This window comes from Leptodactylus fuscus, chromosome 4 (assembly GCF_031893055.1).
Source record: "Leptodactylus fuscus isolate aLepFus1 chromosome 4, aLepFus1.hap2, whole genome shotgun sequence".
Lineage (NCBI taxonomy): Eukaryota > Metazoa > Chordata > Amphibia > Anura > Leptodactylidae > Leptodactylus > Leptodactylus fuscus.
In genome coordinates, this window is record NC_134268.1 from 52,960,581 (window position 1) to 52,984,313 (window position 23,733).

The following is a 23,733-nucleotide window of genomic DNA, read 5'->3' on the forward strand; positions in this document are numbered from 1 at the left end:
CCTCCAGATTTTACCTATGTGAATATTTTATCTTCTATAAAACATTTGTGAATATGGCTGACAATGTGAGGACGGTCTATAGTACAGTAGCTATTAGTTACCGCGATTGGAAAGAAATCACCAGGCACTTTAATTCTGTGAAATTATTCTGTGTAATTTTTTCTGTGCTTACAGAGTGTGACTAAACGGACTGTGAGCTCCTGTTGTATGTGCTAAGTGTTTACTGTAATATACTCTTCAGTGTTGTTTTCTCACCCATTGTGCAGTGACTGTAAGCTTTCTAAGTTTCATCACATATACATGTGCAATCCCTACTGGGCACATACTTTAGGAACTTTCTTCTACTCTGGTTGTTTTTCATAATTTGTATTAATAGATTTTCTTTCACTGATTTTTCACCAGCTATATTCAATATTCATTCTATTCTCTTTTATTTATTATTATATTACATTTATATTATTATATTATATTTTATTTACTATTTATATATTAAGAATCCTGTATATTATGGTATAAAATTCAGACAATCAGACATGTGAATAAAAATAGTCCAACTCCAGACTACAGCTAAAGCCCCACATTGCGGAAACGCAACTTCTTTTGTTGCAGATTTTGCTGAGGTTTTTTGAGCCAAAGTCAGGAGTGGATTGAGCAGAAGGGGGAAGTATAAGAACTTCCTATATATTCCCTATTTCTTTTGTAACCATTCTTGGCTTTGGCTAAAAAAAAATGCCGCAAAATCTGCAACAAATAAAGCTGCAAGGCTAAGGTCCCATGTTTTGGAAAAACTGTTTTTTTTGTTGCAGATTTTGTTGCTTTTTTGAGCCAAAGCCAAGAATGGTTACAAAAGAAATGGGGAATATATAGGAATTTCTTATTACTGCTACCTTTTGCTCAATCCACTCCTGGCTTTGGCTAAAAAAAACTGCAGCAAAATCTGCAACAAAAGAAAACTGTGTTTCCGCAACGTGGGGCCTTAGCCTTAGACCTTATTGACACATCCATGTGGCATCCACATTTTTCTTGGAAAAACAAAAAAAGCAAGAACATCACCGAGCCGTATATGGTAAAGTACTGTATGGGTGAGGGTGTACCAATAATTGTTGAGAATGCTCTCACCTGATGGAGTTGTGATGAATTCACAACTACCATAAGCGCCTGGGAACCATTTACAGGGGGTTCCTCCCTTGGTGTGGTAGAGCAGCTGGATCCTATTCACCAGTGGTGTATAATGTTATGTGCATGAACCAGAACAAAGGACCGCACTTCACCAGAATGGATAACAAACCTCTTTATTAAAGTTCAGCACAGCGCGTTTCGGGCATAAGTTGCCCTTTTTCAAGTGCAAAAGAACTGTAAAAACATAACAACACAACACTTATTTACGTTGTATGAAACTGAGATGTGTTTTTATTTTGTGTTGTACTGTTTTTACAGTTCTTTTACACTGGAAAAATTTATGCCTGAAACACATTGTGCTGAACTATAATATAGAGGTTTGTTATCCATCCGGTGAAGCACGGTCCTTTGTTCTGGTCCATGCACATAACATTTTTCTTGGATGCGTTCATTTCAGTGTATCATGGCAGTATTTTTGTGGACCATAGGTAGGCAAAAAGGCAACAAAAGCACATCTTGTTTCTTCACTCACGCTCATGCATCACACCAATGAAAGTCTATGGGTCAGTGAAAAAAAAAAAAAAAAAAAACAGGATCACACCTGTGGGTCATCCATTTTTCATGGACCAAGAGACATACACACTATGGAATATGAAACAAAAAAAAACTGATCTTTTCACAGTTGTGAAAAGTGGATCAACCACAGACGGTCCACCATTCACAAATGAGCAGGGTGTAGTGCTGTCTGTGACATATATGAGCATAACCATCCACTGGTTTGGGGTGTGCATTATCTTGGCATTTCAGCAATACAAAGAATAAGGAATTACCTGTATGGTATCAAAGTCACAGGAACCAGATGGGCACCCTGTGAAGGTATATATATAATCAGATCACCGACATACGTCATTGTGCCGCTATATGAAGTGCTATGGCAGTGGGACAGTAAAAAGGGCATCCTATTCTAACAAAGTATTTAGTCTTCCTTTCTAAGAAGCTAATTCAAAGGGATTAACCAATATGGTTGTCTTTGATGTCAACTTGCTGTCAATCAAAAATCGATTACTAGAAAATTAGAAGTAGATATTTTGACTTTTCCTCTTTAATACATTCCATCCCTGCCCATGTCAATGCTATTATTTAATATTGTATTGTACATGTATAATCAGAGGCGAGAGGAGAAGCAGCTTTGAAAAGCATTGAATTAAAGAAACAAAAAATTTAATTTGCTCCTCAACCACAAATAAATATATATATTATATTGTATAAGTTTAATTATGCAATTTTTTTTCCCCAGGAATATAAATATGATCGCTTTGTAGAAAATGGAAAAGAGAAAACGACATTCTACAAAAAAGGCAAAAAACTAAAGAATTTCCTGATGCCATTTGGTTCTGGGTCCACCATATGTCCTGGCCGTTTCTTTGCAGTGAATGAAATAAAGCAGTTTCTTACCGTTCTTCTCTTATATGTGGATATGGAACTAGTCGACAAGAAGCCTATTGGTCAAGATAACAGCCGCTCAGGACTCGGCATACTCCTGCCTGATTCTGATACTTACTTCCGTTTTAAGCCTCGGCAATTTGATGATTGATTTTTATTTCCGTATTCAATGCAAGAACTTTCTACACCAATTTAAGGTTATCAGTCAAACTCCATTTTGGCAATATATTTAAATGCTATATTATGACAGTGTCATATATGGTAGGACAGTAGGACACATAACTGAGGACCCTTGGAGGTAGCATATTCTATACAACATGGAAGGCCCATCATTACTTAAGATGGAAAACTAGGAATTTGCATCAGTTGTAGTAGGTAAAATGTTGGTTTATTTTGGTTAAGATTTTTTTTAGCACAGGACATTACAAGCACAGATTCCTTGCAACTCTACCCAGAGTAAAGACTGTTTTAGCCAACAATTTCTTACCCCCTCCCCCAAGTTACAGTATAACGCTTAGTAATGCTTCCAGTTACTAATGGGCTAAGACTATTAGGGTACATGGTAGAAAATTAAGAAGAATTCCTCTTCATTTTCTGCCACCGTATTCCTCTATGGTCTAGATGCAATGGGATGCCAATGCAGGGTATCAGTATTCTGTTGGTTTTCTACTGTTGATAAGGCCCTGATGAATGGACCTTATCAGCAGGGAGACCCAAGGGGTAGAATATTTTAAGTGCCCTACTGTGATCTCTGGGTGGCATCTACCATAGATTCAGGAGCGTAATCTGCCACCAAATCCATGGTGTATTCCTACTTGTGAATGTACCGTTAAGATGAATCCTAAACACTGGAGCACATTTACTAATAATGTCTGAGGATTAATTCACATGGTGGATTTTATGGTGGGACCTAAATCCACTGTGGAAATCTTCCTGCTGGTGGTAGAAATATTTCCTATCCCCATCCTCTTGAATAGGAGTGTTGGGTAGAATCCACCCAAAAATCAAAAGATCGGGCAGGAGATTTCTTTTTTGGGCTAGCTGATATATTTTTCAACTAGCAGAAAATGAAGTGTCTGCCTCCATTTGAAATGAAAGGGACGTGGAAGATTCCACCACAAAAATTCTGCTGTGAGAAGTTATCCTAATAGGTGGGCCATGCAAATCTAGAGTAGACCATGTTAAAGGGAGTCTGTCACCACGGTGAAGCATATTAAACCTATAAATCCTTTAAGTAATTCTAACTTGGGGGGACAGTCAGATAAGAAAAAATACGTGAAAATGGTAGAGCGCTACTGGAAAATAATGACAGATCGCCTGAGGAAATTGGCTACAAAATGTAACTTTATTGGTTCCAAAGACATTAATAGGCAACGTGTTTCAACACTGATCAGGTGTCTTCCTCAGGCCTATAACAACTCGACTGTCAGAGCATGGGAACTGAAAAAACGTTTTTTTTCGGTTCCCATGCTTTGACAGTCCAGTTATTATTGATGAATGTAATGATGAAGAAACCTGATCAGTGTTGAAACGTGTTGCCTATCACTGTTTTTGGAGCCAATAAAGTTATGTTTTCCTCTAGCAATCTGTCATTATTTTCCAGTAGCGCTCTACCATTTCCCTAGTTTTTTTTCTTATCCCATTGGCATTTTTCACCGCCTCATGCGTAGGTTGGTGTTCGGGTAAGAGCTGCAACTGTGCTGGTGGTTCTCCACTGACCCTTACAAGCTATTAATACAAGAGCCGGGTATTTTTTGCTGCACAGCTGCATAACATGGGGACAGTGAGATGGAGAATTTAGAGGTCACTTTATTCAAAACTGAATTTTCCATTTTGGGTGCAGTAACTCTTTAACAAAATACCTGTTAAATAAAGTTCAAGCCAGTCATACATGGAATATTTCAGACTGAAAGTTGCAACCACTCACATACTGGTGGTCATTGCAATGAAGACCAACACAAGTGCTCCATTCTGGCCATTCTTGGCCTGTTATTTTGAGCTATGTCCAGTCTGCTTTACCGTTCCTTTTTGTTCTAAATTTTCTCCCATATCTGCTTCTTTGCCTAGTATAGGAGAACATATTTTGGGTACAGATCTGTTAACATCTTCCCTCAGGTTTACGTCCTGTGCCAGCTGCTAGCCTCCAGTCACGAGTAAGATGTCTTACAGGTTGTGTGCTTATGTCTTATTATACAGATTGTGCTTCCAGGCGCCATCTAGCTGCTGACAGGTAGAGAAGGACTCAGGCTTTTTATGTAAGGAGCATTGGTCTTATGCAATATGTACACTGGGGAATAGTTATCTATGCTCATGCAATAGAAATGTGCAAGGACTTCCTATAGCAACCGGTCAGATTACAGCTCTTCATTTATGCGAAAGCAGTAATTTGGTCGCTATAGGTAACAGCACCTACTTTTCTGTTGCAATAGTTTTCATAACTCTCCCACATTGTTCTTCAAGTCTATGAAAAACAAAGATTTTAGTCATTTTTATTATGGTGCACTTTAAAGCTACTTCCTGAAAGCCACAACAGATATAAATAATGCAGAAAATACATCTTATTACTAATCCTTGAGTTTGTATGTTCTCCATGTCTTTGTATGGGTTTTCTCCATTTTGTTGAGCATGGCAGTCACTAACCTACTCCACAATGTTCCTTTGAGTTCATTATGCGAGAAAATGACATTACAAATCCTTCTCATAGGATAGGTCATCAATTTCACATAGGCGGGGGTCCAGCTCGGAGCAGCCCTAGGATGAGCTGGGTAAAGAGGTCATGGCGCTCAGGCAATTGCCCCTTCCTTTTCTCAGGACAGTGACATCATGTATGCTGATCACATGACCATGCTACGTCCCAGTCCCATGCAAATGAAAGGGATTGAGCTGTAAAGCCATTATACAATGTATGGTGCTGTTCTAGGATAGCGGTGGAGAAATTGTCGCAACACCCTCAAAGAGTTTATCGGTGGGGGTGCCCACAAATCTGATATTGATGACCTGTTCCTACTGAAAGCTGGAGAAAATCTCAGACATTTCGACACCAGAATGAGAAAGTCGCAGATTTGAATGATCAGAGGATGACATTTTTCCTCATGGGCATTTTCTGTCTGTAGAAACTCAACTGCTTGCTTTGTACTTTAATCTGCTACGGATTTTATTTGTGCAAATCGACAGTCCATGTGTGAATTCATTCCAAGAGATAAAGGGGTATTTCCATGTACATAATCATATCTATATTTGTAGATAATTAAAAGTTAAACATTTTTGCAAATATAAGTAATTAAAAATTCTGCAAAGTTTTAAAGATTTTCTCTAGTGTTATCTTGATCGATTGTCAATGGTTATGACTAGAGATGAGCGAGTAGTACTCGATCGAATACTACGGTATTTGAAATACTCGTACTCGATCGAGTACTACTAGCTGTTCGAAGTTAAGATTTGCTGCAGAACCAGCGTTGATTGGCAGAATGTTATACATTGCCAATCAACGCTGGTTCTTCTCCTACCTTTAGAAGTCTTCTCCGTGCAGCTTCCCCGCGGCGTCTTCCAGCTCTGAATTCACTCTGCCAGGCATCGGGCCTGGGCAAAGCCGACTGCGCATGTCCACTTGTAATGCGGACATGCGCAGTCGGCTCTGCCCAAGCCCGATGCCTAGCAGAGTGAAATCAAGGCCGGAAGAAGACTCGGGGACGCTGTGCATGGAGAAGAATCCAGCCCAACCCTCACTCATGGACTTGGTAAGTAGAATTTGATCGAATGTTGCGTACTCCTGAAACGAGCATTTCCCCCCATAGTCTATAATGGGGTTCGAACAGTCAAACATTGAGCGGCTGTTCGAATCGGATTTCGAACCCCGAACATTTTAGTGTTCGCTCATCTCTAGTTACGACCACTAATGCAGAAACTTTCTATGGTCTGAGTCTGGTCAGGAACCCAGCCATGATTTTCTTATTGTAGCTGGGTTATCAGGCAGGGACACTACATATATGAGAAGATATCCCGGCCACAATACGGAAATCATAGCTGATTTTCTGACCTTAGAAAGTTCCTGCATTCATGGTCGTATCCACTGGCAACCGATCAAGACAAAAAACTGTGACCACAAGATATTTAGAGAAAATCTTTAAAACTCTGCAAAATGTTTAACTACTTGTATTTGCAAAAATGTTTATCTTTTAATTATCTACAAATTTAAAAATAATTATGTACATGGGAATACCCCTTTAAGTTGCCATCTTCTGAATAATTGTATGTCTTCTAGCCAGGTGATACAGTGGCTGTCACAATTTCTTTTATTGGGAGGTAGGGGGGATTTCAGACATTAGAACGAGAGAACTAAGCCTCTCTTTTATATTATTATATCTGTATAGAACATCTGGCTGATGGTTTCATAACACTAAAGATGACCACTTTAGGCTGAGGTCCCACATTGCGGAAACACAGCTTTTTTTGTTTCAGGTTTTGTTGCTTTTTTTTTTAACCAAACCCAGGAGTGGATTGAGTAAAAGCTAGAACTATAAGGACCCTTCACACGGAGTTTACGTTCCACTCATTCAGACACGTATACACGAGCGCTTCAAAACACATCCCATTCACTTCAATGGGAGGGCTCGTGTATACGTGTCTGAATGAGCGGAGCGTAAACTCCGTGTGGTGGCCCTAAGAACTTCCTATATATTTCTAATTCCTTCTGTAGCCATTGTTGGCTTTGGCTCAAAGAAATGCAACAAAATCTGCAACCACAAAAGCTGTGTTTCCGCCACGTGGGGCCTCAGTTTTAAAGGGGTTTTCCATTTTATGTAAATAAATATCAAATTGTATGTATTGAAGGTTGTGCACTATTCTATATCACTCTGTTCCTTACCGTTTCCGCTTTTTCTATATGCTGCCAGTGTATAGAATCATTGCTTACATTCAGAGACTACAACCCGTCCAGATCTTGTCCCACTGACCAGCTACATGACGTGTTTAAGAGCTCCCTCTTTTAACTATGCATAAGTTGGACATGAGATTGGACTTTTTCTGCTTTTTGTCCAGCAAACCAGGCAGGGATTATTCAAATCTACATAGAAAGAGACATTTTTATACTATTTGGTGGTTGTTCTTGCAGGTAAAGCGTAGGGACTCAAATGATGAGTTATGATATATGGACTGTATGTTATTAGGATACATTTAATACTCTTTTTATTCTATGTTTTTGGTATTTTACTTAAGAAAATCAATAATAGAAGTCAATGGAAAAACTACTGCTAAGTATAATACGAATAATGTGAAATCGCTCTTCTAAATGTGACTATTCATGATCTATGCACAGCATAACTGCTGCAGAACCTCTTTGTGAAGATGAAATAGAAGCTTTGTTTTAATCTTCTTCTCAAAGAGGTTTCACAGTAGTTGAATTTTTTATGATCTACAGTGTTTCTTCCAAAACCTTAAAATACACATGCAAGCCGACATAGAATCTCTTTGAGATGAGGAAAGAAGTGTTTGTCATGGAACAAACTAATTCTGTGATCCGTATAAAAGGAATTATTGGAGTTTTCCTCCGTAGACTTTCTGTTACCATTATATCTACCACCGGTTTAGGAAATCGCAGCGTGTCCTCTCTGTGGTATTAAAAACAAAGTGGGCATGGGATTTGCATGAATCCCATCCACTTTGCAAGTACTGTATAACGCCGTGATTTTTCCTGCTGCATTTCTGCCGTGGGCAAATCTTGGCATTTCCGGCCCGTGGGGCCACAGTCTTGTTGTAGACACGCAGCTTTTTTTTTTTTGTTGCAGATTTTGCTGCGTTTTTTTTTTAAATCAAAGTCAGGAGTGGATTGCAGAAGGTAGAAGAGCTTCCTATATATTCCCCATTTCTTTTGTAGCCATTCTTGGCTTTTAGCTCAAAAAACAGCAGCAAAATCTGCAACAGAAAAAGCTGCGTTTCCGCAATGTGGGACTTAACCTTAAGGCTAAGGCCCCACTGGCCGTAAACACAGTGATAAAGCGCTGTGGGAAGAACCGCTGCGTGATCGCATTGCAATTCTTTCCTCAGTGCTTTGAAGAGAAATTTCAAAGAGTTTTCCTCTGCGGACTTTCTCTTCCCATTATATCTACTGGAAAGCCGCCGGCATTTCCGTAGACATAATTGACATGCTGAGATTTGCAAAGCCACAACGGCTTTGCTAATTGCAGCATGTCCGCACTGCGTTTTTTTCTGCAAAGTGGGCATGGTATTTGCATGAATCCCATCCCCTCTGCTTGCACTGTAAAACGCCGCAATTTTTCCCGAAGCGTTTCCGCCGTGGGCAAATTGCGGTGTTTATGGCCCGTGGGACCTCGGCCTTAAGAACTGCATTCTCAGCTGTTAGTCATTGAAGGAAAATTGTGACCCCACTTGGAGGTTCTGTATCTAGATCCTGTGGCAATATACATTGCATGCCACCTGTCCTCACTGACCTCAGTACACAAGGCCCAGAATTTTTATTTAAGAGCAAATAGATTAGAATACAGGTCACCAGATCTATTTTCACAAGCTATTATGCTTATTTTTTATGAGAAGAAGAAGTTATGAGATTTCACAGCTGTGTCTTTTCCATTGTTTACAATGTTTAGCAACTGGTTGGTATTGCAGCATTATTTACAGCTGTACTGTAAAGGTGCCCATATAGCATACATAGCGGTCAGACAATTGTTTGTACAACTGACCGCTCATGCATACATATACACATATATGTCTGGTTAGGTCGAGCATTTTGTGTTGTCAATGGGGAGGGGAGTAAGATGTTTACAGTCTCCTTTGGCAGCAGTTTATCTTTCCCTTACAACAAGAGGATTGGTTGTCCAATTCGCCCAATTATTTTTCTCCAACATTCAGTCAGGAGGCCACTAAACACATTAGCTGGCCACTGCCACTGGAGTTGTTGTGTTTGACCAACTTTTCTGTAATGTATATGGTGGCCTTATAGCTACAGGTTCAGTTACGCTGTAGTCATCTTGGGAGATCATTGCAATAGCACTGTAAAATATTAACACGCGTGCATGGACATTACCCTTTGATATCGGGCAACATTATTTATATCTCTTGATCTTTTGAAGTAGCTCCAGAGTGAAGAAATGGTACAGATCCGAGACTTCTTACATACAAAAATATACATTAACATTTGTTTTATCTTTAAGATCGCTGTCAACAATGTTTCGTGATCATGAACAATCTCTGTAGCTACATTGGATTGTTGAATCAACAGCAAAGAAATGACTTTACCTTTGCAATCTTTTCTGATAATTATTTTAAAATTTTTGGACTTATCCGAATTTTGGAAAAAGTTATTTATCAATAGTCAAGTTTTGATGTCTCTTAAAATCACTTATTTTTTGATTGCAATAAACATGGCAATGTTGTGTCATATGTGTAAGAGATTTTATTAAAAACAAAAATAAGTATACAATGTAGTTATTATTGAGTTATGTTTACTGTATATCTGTATAAAATTGTTCTTCCCTTTCATCCAAAAAAGACACGGGTTCATCAAATCCAACCTATAACCCAGTAAGGCAAAAAAAAATCCATGGAGCCGAAGATAATTGTCCCATATTATTGGAAAACAAATTTTTCTTGACTCTAGTTATGGCAGCGAGAATAATCCCTGGATTAACGTCCCATCTACTGTATACTTGTAACCTTCACTTCCCTTTCCTTCCTCCTTCTTCCCCATCTGTTTTATTATCTTGTCTTCCTTTCCTATAAGGTATATTACAAAGTTTATGTTCTAAAATATGGATTTATAAAAAAAAAAAAAAAAAAATATCCCTTTTCAACCTAAAAAATGTCTGGGTTTAGTCCTCCCTGTATTCCCCTAAACAATTAATAATGACTATATATCATGTACCCAAAGATGGTTATGGCTCTTCGAATGCGCTAATAACAAAAAATAATAGGTTTTCGGCATCCTCATGGCTATAATAGAAAATCTAAGCTCCTCCTACTGCCCTGCAGGTACTAGAGATGGGAACTTCAGCTCTTTTTAGTGAAAGGGACCGCTCTTTTGGCTCCCTTTAATTTATTGCTGTCTTTGATGTGTAGACATTCAGAAACCTCCATCAACGCCTCCTCAATAATTCTTTGGGACTCAAACTCATACCAGCGTGCATTAATGTTCGTCAGCTCCAGTCATGATCAGTTTTTTCACTAGGTCTGTCATGTCTTGTTTCTTGACGTATATTAAGACATGAGTTTGGGTCATACCAATAGGTTATATTGGTATGACCCACTGGCTGCTTTCAGCCACAGGATGTCATGCTATCAGGTTATAAGGAGATTGAGGAACCTATTTGGAGGTGGCTTTAGCCATTTGGGGATGGTTAGCAATGAATAGGGCGGGGTTAACCAATATGAGGATGGGATTAAGTGAGCTGTTGGCTCCCAGACAAGAGCCAACTCCCTTCATTTACTTCAAAGAGCCGAAACATAGATGTCATCCATATGGTGTCTGTGCAGGTCAGTCACGGTCCAGCTCCATGCACACATTCGTAGGCAGATACAAATATTTTATAGCTTCATTCATAACCAAAGATGGTTGTGGGTCCCGTCCTCTAAGGTCAGACAAAGCACTTCCCAAACTGTCCCTGTCCTCAGTTCCATACAGTATGTATCCCTCAGAAATGATATTATACACGTGTGTGCATGAGCCCTGGGGCTAGCATTTTTTGCTCTGCAACTGATCCAAACTGAATGTAAAGCCTATAATAAATTGTCTTAATATCCGTCAGGAAACAAGACATGACAGACCTAGTGAAAAAACTGATTGTGACTGGAGCTGACGAACATTAATGCACGCTGGTATGAGTTTGAGTCCCAAAGAATTATTGAGATCCACAGAATATTTCATTATGATTTTTTGCTGCTTTTACTATTGTTTACATAAAACACATATTCAAAAAGAAACTTTGGGTGTGAGCCCAGACTAAGGCCTCATGCACACGACCGAGTGTGCTTCTAATGTGGAGCTTACTGGCAGCGAAATGCACTCAGATGACACTATGGCCCAGTTCATGTCTGCATTCGGATTTCCGTTCAGGGAGTACGCTTGGAGACCCCCTGATCGGAAACCTATATCCATGGAAAAAAAAATGGTTACCTGGGAAACCTGCAGACCCTATAGACTATAATGTGGATTGCTTGTGTGGACTCCCTGATGGAAAACCAGACGCAAATGTGAACTGGGACTAACAGTGACATCCGAGCATCATCTGAGTGCATTCTGTGATGCACTGAACTCCAAGAAGTAACAATGTAATTACAGAAGATACATCAATATCATTACAGGAGCCCAAAGGGTAGTCAGTTATTAAAACATAACATTTAACATTGTATAAATACAGTAAAACAACAGATATGTACCCAATAAGAATAAACCTCAAGCTCAACCAATATATAGACCCAATATACAGTATAGAGGTCAGTGACCTATATCATATACACTTTTCCAAAAATATAACCAAATTGTAACTGGAGTATGGGTGCTACACTACACATTACTTGGAAATGTAGAAAACGTCATGAAGGGGGCGCTGGCTTTGTTTAGGGCAAAGGATGTACTGATAGATGGTATTGACAAGGGGAAGAATAACCATTCTTCCTACGCATCCCAATATTGCAAGGCCTGTTATACCCTCAATTTCTAACCTTGGAACCATGACCCTAACTTGCCACAATCCCAGACATAACCTTACCCTGCAATAGAAAAGTGAAGGTATCTCATAACCCACCAGTCTCAACAAGTCCAGAGCTGTATAGAAATCCAAAGCACAAGAAGATTAAAACAACCTAATAAAGGAGTCAACCTTCCAAATAGATAGCACACAATTAATATCCCAGACAACTAAAACAAGCAGCTAATATTCTGACATGCATGTTCCACATATATAATATAGATAGACTTATCAGAGGGCAAATAATCTTTAACCAGTACAAAAATCACCATAAGGTTAAGGCCACGTTGAAGAAATGCAGCTTTTTTTTGTTGCATATTTTTTGTGTTTTTTTGAGCCAAAGCCAAGAATGTCTACAAAGGGAATGGGAAATATATAGGAAGTTCTCATATTTCTTCCTTCTGCTCAATCCACTCCTGGCTTTGTCTCAAAAAACCACAGCAAAATTTGCAACAAAAAAAGCTGATTTTCCGCAACTTGGTGCCTCAGTCTAAGGATTCGGGGCTAATAATACATTCCAGGGTGGATAGGTATCAATAAACCTCCTGTGGATATAGATCGCAAGTGATAGAACTGTATTCTCCTTTACAATAAGTTATTCTCTGTAAAGTTTGGTTTACTTAGTTTTGTTCCTTTTGTTTTACTATACACTTGGTGCATGTCTTGAGAAAGCCTCTGATGTATCTGCTAAACATATCCATAGGGCCCCATTTGTCTGATGAAGACTAAAAGAGTGTCTATGTGGTCTTCATTGGGATACTATGCATTGACATACCTTTTTTATACACTAGAAAAGTGCAGGCTTCTGAATTTTCAACGCACTGGGCCATTCTCTGCAAAAGTTAATGTCTGTAGCTGTCATCCTATGACAGAAGACAGCAACGGACATTAACAACAGTAATTCTTTTTTTATTCTATACAACTGTCTGTAAATAAAACCATGGGCCTGTAAAATCCTTAAAGGTCACTAATCATTCAATAACCTTTCCATAAATCCAGCAAATATAAGAAACTTTGTAATATATCTTTTCTTCCTTCACCCCTGCATCTTGAACTGTTTACTCACTCTGAAATTTCTTCTTAACCATCTTGGTCTCCCAAGATATACTCTCATCGACCTGTCAAATAGCAGTTGCCCATATAAGTTTACAGCGCAGGAATGGAGGAGGTGGGTGAGACAAAAACAGTGACAAACACAGCATAGTGCTGCAATTAAAAGTAAGGTTTCTAACTACGATGTCAGTACTGTTCATTACTGCTGTGTAATGTGCTCCAGGTTGCTGCTTAGTAATAAATCAACAGCAAGGGAGTGAAATATCCAGTTTTCTCTCTGTGCTAAGACATCACAACACATAATCTCCACCCACTAACTTATAAACAACTAAAACTACAGCTAAAAATAATACAAAAGACAAGTCATGAAAACATCTCAGAAAATGTAGACATTCTTTAATATTACAAAGTACATGGCTCAAAATATCTGATACATGACATAGCAAACAGTGGTTTTAACATGTAAACCATGTGGGATTTATAGTAAAGTCTTGCAACTGCAAAAATGACTTTTAGGCCGGGGCCCAGCGGAGACACGGCGTTGTACAGTGCAGGCAAAGTGGATGGGATTCATGCGATTCCCATACCCACTTTGTGGAAAAGATTGTAGCGTGGACACGCTGCGATTTGCAAAGTCGTTGCGGCTTTGCAAATTGCAGCATGTCAATTATATCTACGGAAACGCCGGTGGCTTTGCTGTAGATATAATGTTAAGAGAAAGTCCGCAGAGGAAAACTCAGTGAACTTTCTCTTAAAAGTGCTGCGGAAAGAACCGCAATGCGATCACGCAGCGGTTCTTCCCACAGTGCCTTAGTGCTGCCGATACGGCCTTAATCATTTGTGCATAATGCTGAAATATCTGTTCTGGTAAATACTTACATTTCCTGGGATCTAAAAATTCTAGAACATCTTTTCTTAGAACTCTGTGTTGTGCTTGTGAAAATGTATGAAAATGTTTGAGTATGTTGACAACTGACTGTTCCCCTTTGCCATAATGTGTGCTTGTGCATAGGGAGACTTAGTCCAGTGGGAACTTATAGTGTCAGACTATATAGGGCAAATATATAATGACAAGAAGAATCATACCATGGATGCATTTCCAGGAGGAATAACAGAATAGCACAAGATATTTTGATCTTTTTTATTATACAGAAAAATTAATAAAAAAAATAAAATAAATACATACTGCAGCTGTATGTACATGTTCATGTGCAGTTTTGGTTTACTTTAGGTGTATTGGTAATAAAAAATATAAATGCCACATCTACAGTTTGCCATGTTTTTAAGTAATAAAGGATGGCCAAAAAACATATCAAACAAGAATGGAAAGTGTGTATAAAAATCAATTTTTTTCATTCACTCACAAGTAAACTTTTTTTTCTCGAAAGAATGCAATGAAACAAATAACTAAAATGTCACTTTTCAACTCAAGATTAATGAGTAGGCTCACCTATAGAACAATTATTTGTATGTAGAAAAAGAGAAAGACACTGCAGGAGATGGGGAGAAAGTTACAAATCACTTAGGCTGAGTTCACACAGGGTTTTTTGGACCAGATTTTGACGTGGAGGCTGCCTCAGAATCCGGTCCAAAAAACGGCTAGCCGCGACTGGATGCCAGTGCAGTGCATACAGTGCGCCGGCATACAGTTGCAGCATTCTGGTCTGGATTAGGGCCTAGTCAGGAGGGAGTGTCGCGCCGTGGACGCCACGGAAGATTCAGCCACGGAATCCTCGACAACATAGGGCAGCTCGCTTCTTTTTTCCGCGAGCGAGCTAGGGGAAAACAAGAAGTAAACGGCTCCTATTGAAGTCAATGGGAGATGTTTTTTGGAGTTGGATTCTGATGCGGATTCCGTGTCAAAATCTGATCCAAAAAACCTTGTGTGAAATCAGCCTTAGGTCAGCACACAGTCTGTTGTGTGGTCTGAGTCATGGCCACTGTGAGGGGGCGGCCCACACTACATGGACAGTCTACATGGACAGACTACATGGCCAGACTACATGGACAGTCTACATGGACAGACTGCATGGCCAGACTGCATGGCCAGACTGCATGGACAGACTGCATGGACAGACTGCATGGACAGACTGCATGGACAGACTGCATGGACAGACTGCATGGACAGACTGCATGGACAGACTGCATGGACAGACTGCATGGGCAGACTACATGGGCAGACTGCATGGGCAGACTGCATGGGCAGACTACATGGGCAGACTGCATGGACAGACTGCATGGACAGACTGCATGGACAGACTGCATGGACAGACTGCATGGACAGACTACATGGACAGACTGCATGGACAGACTGCATGGACAGACTGCATGGACAGACTGCATGGACAGACTGCATGGACAGACTGCATGGACAGACTGCATGGACAGACTGCATGGACAGACTACATGGCCAGACTACATGGCCAGACTACATGGCCAGACTACATGGCCAGACTACATGGCCAGACTACATGGCCAGACTACATGGCCAGACTGCATGGACAGACTACATGGCCACATTACTGAGCTTTCATCTCAACTGTAACCAGAACACTTTGCAGGAAACCACCACTGCTGAAAAACAAAAGATGGATCCATGAACCCTGTCCTAAAATATAAAGGACGTGTATATGAAACAGTAAAAGAGCAACCCCAGCTTGCTATAGATCTCTCTGTGCCTGTATATGTAGGTTTTGTACTGGATCCCTGAGAATTGTGACACCATCCAATACATCTCATAGTACAGAGATATTTGCCCTTAGATGCTGACAGTACCTTGTGAAGATAATATAGCAGCATATAAGATATAAAATATTACATTTAAAATGTGTTTATTTTAGAATATTTTAGGATCTTATAATGTAATATTGTTTTATCGATTTTCCAGTGAACCTTCTACTCAATTACAAATACATGTCGTGTACACATGTTGTGGATAAAGAATAGTAATAAGCTTTAGTTCTGTATTCTATGGCGCAATAACATATAAGACAAAACTATAATTGTCTAAAATCTCTGCAAACTCCTTTAAGTATTCACTCCAAAATATCTATTTACTGTGGGCACATGAAACAATTCTAACAATGTATATTCCAACAATAAATTACAGCTTTACCCCTTTTTCGCCTTTTTAAGCAAATATCCACCCATGGCAAATTTGTGCAGCTGATGATAGGCATACTCCATTATACTTATAGGGACACATCCATCATAAGTAGATTTTGCAAAGTTTTTTTTGTCTTTAATTTTTTTTGCTTTGTTTTTTACTTGACATTATAGTGTATAATACTGTATAATATATAAAAATATGTATATAATAGGCAGCAAATTCTTCTTTTATGTTCCCTTTTTGCCTCCTTTGCAACTAAATCACTAAGTTTGTTCACCAAGCCACAGAAAATTAGCAAAATCTGCTCATGTTCCTTTAGGCCGTGTTCACACAATCACAAAATTACAATAAAAAAACTCTCCAAAAAAGCAAAAAAGTACAACATGTTCAAGAACAAGATGTGAACACAGCCTAAAGCAATACGAAGAGTCCTTGCCAATGATTTGTGGCTTGGTAACTATATAATTAAATTGCAGGTAACCTGCAGATTTTGGGGTGACATGGGCTGAGCCTAGATTGTATACACCACCTTGGGACCCTAATATATTTGCTACAAATATATGACTGTTACATAATGACAAAAACTGATATTGACTATAAATAATGCAAATCCATGGTACAAATCTCCATCACATAGTCTGGTTTATAATGTGCGCAAACTTCACAGTGCGCACTGACCCCTACGATTACAGTCATAACTACGTCTAGTAATATTTCCATCAAAATTCAGGTATCAATAATTAAAACATACAAATAAATACATTAGACAATACGGTAGAGATTGTGTATACTATGCTTACTAATATACCGTATGATATATCAGGAGCCTTGACAGCTTTAGAGCAGGTCCAGGGCTAAGTAGTTGATATATAGCAACATATGTATAAACATATGTATAAAAAAAAAAACATGGGCATGTAGGACAGCCTAGAGTTCAGACATAAACTTTCCTGCAGGTCAAGTTACAAGAAATTTGTGAACTCTTCTAGATCTTGAGAGAATGTCGAAGACTCAAGAGTATCAATATAAAGTACATATGTATTTCAGTATCAGTATAATGTATATGTATATTTCTAATATGTGTGCAGATCATGTCATTATTTGCTTCTATGGATTTGTCACAATACATGAAATGGCAAGAAAAAATATTACACTGTTTACTAATATTACTAATATTTTTCTAACATCATTATATTTGTAATAATATTTTCTGCTATTTGCTCTAGAATGCAGTCACATATATATTAAATATATATTATATATAAAATATTCTCTTATTGCAAGGCCTTGTCTTCTTAATACTGATTATATAAATGTATGGTTGAATATAATCATTATATATATATATATATATATATATATATATATATATATATATATATATTTCTCTGTAATACACTGGCTGACATAGATTATCTACACACACAAGAGCTAAAAGCTCATGGCATATTTACTGACCACAGTTTACAAAAAATCCTATTCACACAATTTAGATGCAATAGACATTTGCACCAGATGGAGTTTTTTGGACTGCACAATATCCAGAATCTGGCTGGAGAAATCTGCCATTCAAACACACCAGGCTTAGGGAATAGTCCCAGATCACCAGAATCTTCCAGAATGATTATAGATATGACTGCATGCAACTGTCAATTAGAAAGTATTGTCACATAATTTTTTTCATTTATGAGTAGAAAATTATTATTTAAAACAAAATATAGTTAGACAATATACAGAAAAAAATAGAAAATGTAGAGACAGATAGTAAAAAATAGAGATTATTATAGACAGTTAGATAATATGAAATATATAGAGATTGCTAGATAAAAGAGATAGAAATATAGATAATGTGAGATTTATAATGTAATAGATAAAATTAATAATGTAATGGATGGATGGGGGATAGATAGATAGATAGATAGATAGATAGATAGATAGATAGATACTTTTATGTATACACTTACATATATTTATTGAATAGTTACAATGCTGAACTACAATATCTGAATATATAAAACATGCTGATCTATAGAGAATGAATTTGTGTGCATGACTATATTGATTACATAGTATATACAATATATTATACAATATATAATGTCCTATGTGTAATATGGAGTGTAATGTATGACTTGGCAGTATATATATGAGGAGTGTGCAGGTAATTCCCAGTAAATGAGTGTTCACACAAGTCCTTGGTGCAGCAATGAGCCTGCAAGTCACAGATCTCTCTGCTCTTTATTAATTATGAGCCAGTTGGAGATGAGCTGCGATTATATATGTATAATGTAGACAGGATCTTAACCCCAGCTTGGCTTTTTGCCAGCACTTGATCTCGTCAGTATCTGTAAATGTATTTTATAGGGGACTGAATCATTGTAGCTGCAGACTCTTCAGTCTACTGATCCTCTGTCTATATTTTCACCTGTATATTTGCAGATTTGAGCACATTTCAAGCAAATTTACTGGCCCTTGACATGCATTAGTATTGTGTGGAGTGTGTGGAGTGTCAGTGTGTTATCCTCTCCTCACACTGCCTATATGCATACATGAATGCATAAATAACACCATAAAATGCTGAAACACATCATAAATTTGTCTGATAGTTTATTACAGGTCTGGGGAATGAGCCTGGGAAGGACAAGGGTAAGTAGCTATAACCAAGCAGGGGCTTAACCCCTTCTGTCCTGGAGCCTCACTACTGCAGGAGAAAGATTGGATATTAATATAGCTATTGGAGATTGCTGCCATGTAATAAAGAAGATCTAGAATAGAAATCGATAGAAATGGCTATTGGCTTTTATTACTGTCCAATGATTTAGTGATAGGTGGGATAACCTGAGTAGAAGTACCGTACACTATTGTAATGATATTACCCAAATGGCAATAAATCTGCCAGACACTGAGTAATCCAGCACAAAGAAAGCTGCAAAACTTTACCTCTGTCTAGAACTTTTCTTGTAGGCTTAGATGGTTCTGTTTCAGTCTTTGTAGGATTTTATTGAATTTGTCCACATTTGGTCTATGGCTATTCTATTAAAACAAGCAATTAAATGAGTCTAAGACTGACTTATAGAAATGTCACAGTCTGCTCAGCCAGTCACAGCAGGGACTAGTGAAGAGTGACTCAAGACTGCCTGGCGAGGGGACAAGTCCTATGTATGTGGTTGGATAGATAGATAGATAGATAGATAGATAGATAGATAGATAGATAGATAGATAGAAGATAGATACAGAGATAGATATGAGATAGATGGATACAGAGATAGATAGATAGATAGATAGATAGATAGATAGATAGATAGATAGATAGGATATAGATAGATACAGAGATACATAGATAGATAGATAGATAGATAGATAGATAGATAGATAGATAGATAGCTGATAATGCTAAATATGTATTATGTCATACGTGTATAGTAAATAATGTCCAATTACCCACGTGTAACCAAGCTGAATCTGATGTATGTCCTAAGTGATAACCTTAGCATTTACTTTCTATCATATATAAGAACACTACAAAAGGTCTGAGATAACAGAGGAGTATGACTTTACGTTTTTTAATGTTTTGTTAAAAATGTAAAGGAATTGAAATGTGTCTGAAACTTTCTTTATTTCTGTGCTATCCAAACCGATACCTATCCACCTAAATCACACATATTATATATATATATATATATATATATATATATATATAATCATATATCACCCACACACTATCTACAGATGGTTACATATATCATCATTAGTTATATATCACATAAATACAATAACAAATACAATATCTTTAGATGCACAAATATGACACATATATATTATGACCAGTCGTATATCAAACATAGGCAAGACTTGTAGATGGATACATACTATGGTTGTATATGTCACACATACCTAATATGTCTAGATTCATACACACACACATATATATATATATATATATATATATATATATATATATATATTTTTTTTTTTTTTCATGACTATTAGAGGAATATATATATATATATATATATATATATATATATATATTATATATTTTTTTTTTTTTCATGACTATTAGAGGAATATATATATATATATATATATATATATATATATATATATTAGCTAAAAAGATGGATGGATGTCACATATCACACATGCACAATATTTGATATTTGTAGATGTGTATATATATATATATATATATATATATATATATAATATAGTTATATATCATGCATGCACAATACAACAATACACATGTTATAACTAGTCATATCACACGTGTACAATATCCGTCTCTGTGTATATGCACAATATTTGTAAATGAATTGATACATACATTTCTAGTTACATATCATGCACAATACACATATAATATAACTAGTCATATCACACATGCACAATCTCTGTAGATGGATAAAGATACATTATAACTAGCCCTAAATGACACATGCACAATACACATATATCATAACTAGTCATATCACACGTGTACAATATCTGTAGATGGATACTAGCCATAAATCACACGTGCACAATATTTGTGACTGTATACATATATATTATAAGTAGTCCTATATCACACATGCACAATCTCTGTAGCTCTCCACAGAGGATAGCCTGCACATGGTCCCCAGCAGCCACTACTTACCTATTCATGTATTCCCCTCTCAGTGCAGGATCCACCGCTGCTAACATGGCTCTTCAGAACTCATAATTATTTGTCAAAGTCTGTAAAGTATCTCATCCCCATCCCCTAGTGATAATGAGTTACCATAGCATCTAATACGCCAATGTGCCCACAGCACACCATTAACAGTTAAACGAAGGATTCAATTTAACACATGATTATATCTTTGGAAAGCCATTCTATTAAGAGAGTCAATGTCACTCATGCTGGGGCAAAGAAAGAAGGAGGGGGGGGGGGCAACTCCTGCTACAAGATATAGAACAGGCTCTATTACAGAGATCATCTATAGAACATCCAGATCACTGTCCAGCATAGAAAGAACCCAAACAAAACAACAAATGACAAAACAAATATCCATCATACAATATACTTCTCTAAGGATGTAGCAGAGTTGGATTTGTCATTTGATCCAATAGGCAGGAGGATATAAAAAAAATTAAAATGAAAAAACCTCTAATCCAGGTTAATACAAGCTGCCATCAGCTAAATGCAGTAAGTTCCTTGTGAGTGACTCCAGCAGTCTATTATTTGGGAGAAGAGTGACCTGCTGTCAATAGCTGGACCCTGAGCCTATTGATGGGTCTCCCTTTAATGAGAAATATTAAGCAGTAAATCTTGCAGCAAATTTGTCCTATGATGTTAATTTGGAATTAAAAAAAAAAAAAAAGTGTCGCTGGTGGTTAATTCCTAATGAGAGTGATGGACAGCAGAGACAGAACAATACAAACTAATGGCCGTGGTGCTGATCACTTTACTCCTTGATTAAAGACAGCCAATTAGCGCCCAGAACAGTGTCATAATTATGCGCCTTAATCACATCCACGAGCTCTAATTGCCTTAACGATGTGTTTCATTAAATGAATGTAGGTATTATAGGCGACAGTTTTCATACACAGTTGTTTTCAAATTAACATAATATTAGACATCGTCATGGAAATTGTTTTAATAATGATAATTAGAGGCGCCCAGGCTTTGTGTGCTAATGCTGAGAGACGGCTCTCCTGACCTGGGGGCAGCTGAGGCCCCCCTGTGAGCAGTCACCCCAGCACTGGCCCACTGACGAGGTTATAGCCCCCCTGCTATAGATCACCTCTATGGGGGGGCAGAGGAGTGATACTAAGCAGACAACGTGCAGGTGCATTTAAATATAATAGAGAGGGATGATATAGCAGAGAGGAGTTTATCAATGGCCACATCTCATATTGGTATTTCTGCACAACTCCACAGCTCTGGGGCACGGAGAAAGTCTGTTAAACCTAAATCTATTTGTCTGTCTATCTATACATGATCCTACATTTGGCAACTCACAGGAAAGACACTTACTTATACATTGTGATACTGTCGTGCCACAAACTTAGCTCAACTCTGCTACATCAAGAAAAACATTCTGTAAAAACTAAAAGCATGTAACATAAAAAAATCTATCTATCTATCTATCTCTATCTAAAATATGCTCACCTTATATCCTATCTCTACTTAATTTTATATCTCTACTCATGTATCAACTATCTATCTATCTATCTATCTATATTAATTGATCTATGAAATTATCTATATCTTTATTACATTATCTATTTGTCATCTGTCTATAGTAAATCTATATTACATGACCTATGAAATTATCTATCGATACCTCTATTACATGTATCTGTTATCTATATATGTATATCTATATTACATGATCTATGGAATTATCTATCGACACCTCTATTACATTTATCTGTTATCCATCAATATCTATATTACATGATCTATGGAATTATCTAGCTACACTTCTGTTACATTAACTGTCATCTATCTATATGATGTATGAAATTATTTATCTACATCTCTCTTACATTATCTGCCATCTATCTATATCTATATTACATTATCTATGGACACCTCTATTACATGTATCTTTTATCTATCAATGTCTACATTACATGATCTCTGGAATTATCTAGCTACACCTCTATCACATTATCTATCATCTATATCTGTATTACATTATCTATGGCCACATCTATCTATATATGATCTATATCTATGAACTCATCTACCTATATATAATCTATTTCACTTTCTATCTTCATTATTTCTATTTCCTTCTATCTCTCTCCTCCTTTATCTCATCTTTATCCATCTATTTAATTCTTTTTGAGAACTCTCAAGTGCAAATTGCAAATACATGAAAAAGTATCAAACTTGTATCAGAAATAATCGGAATCTGTAATAAACCAGTGACTGTCTAATATGCCATCTAAATATAAAAATGACCTGATACAAAAATAAATTTTACAAAATGTACTAAATAGAAAAACTAGATGATAAATTTCAAGGAATGAAAAATTATTTCTGCATAATTTTTTTCTACCGTTTCAAATTAGAAATTTCAATATGGAGACAGAATTTGTGGAGATCTGGAGGTTGCAGGGACACAGATGCGCAGACATAATGATAATATATGTGCTTGATAATCTGATTGACCTATTTAATGGGCAGCATTATTTTACACATCCTTACCCTATGATCATTCATTCTATCATGACAATCTGAGCCCTGCCAGGACTCACAGACAGCAGGACAAGATCTCTCCATCTCTAGCACTAAATACCAAGAATGGAATTATTAATGCGAATGTATCCACTGAA

General features: G+C 37.4%; 1 protein-coding gene across 1 annotated transcript in view; it reads left to right on the plus strand.

The window, feature by feature from the left end:
• The window catches only part of CYP7B1 (cytochrome P450 family 7 subfamily B member 1), a 136,178-nt gene extending 132,725 nt beyond the window's left edge, over positions 1 to 3,453 (plus strand). Inside the window, exon 6 of the mRNA XM_075270436.1 lies at positions 2,417 to 3,453. Coding sequence (XP_075126537.1) covers positions 2,417 to 2,713 — 297 coding nt within the window. The 3' untranslated portion in view covers positions 2,714 to 3,453. The remainder of the gene's footprint in view (positions 1 to 2,416) is intronic.
• The last annotated feature ends 20,280 nt before the right edge of the window (positions 3,454 to 23,733 follow it).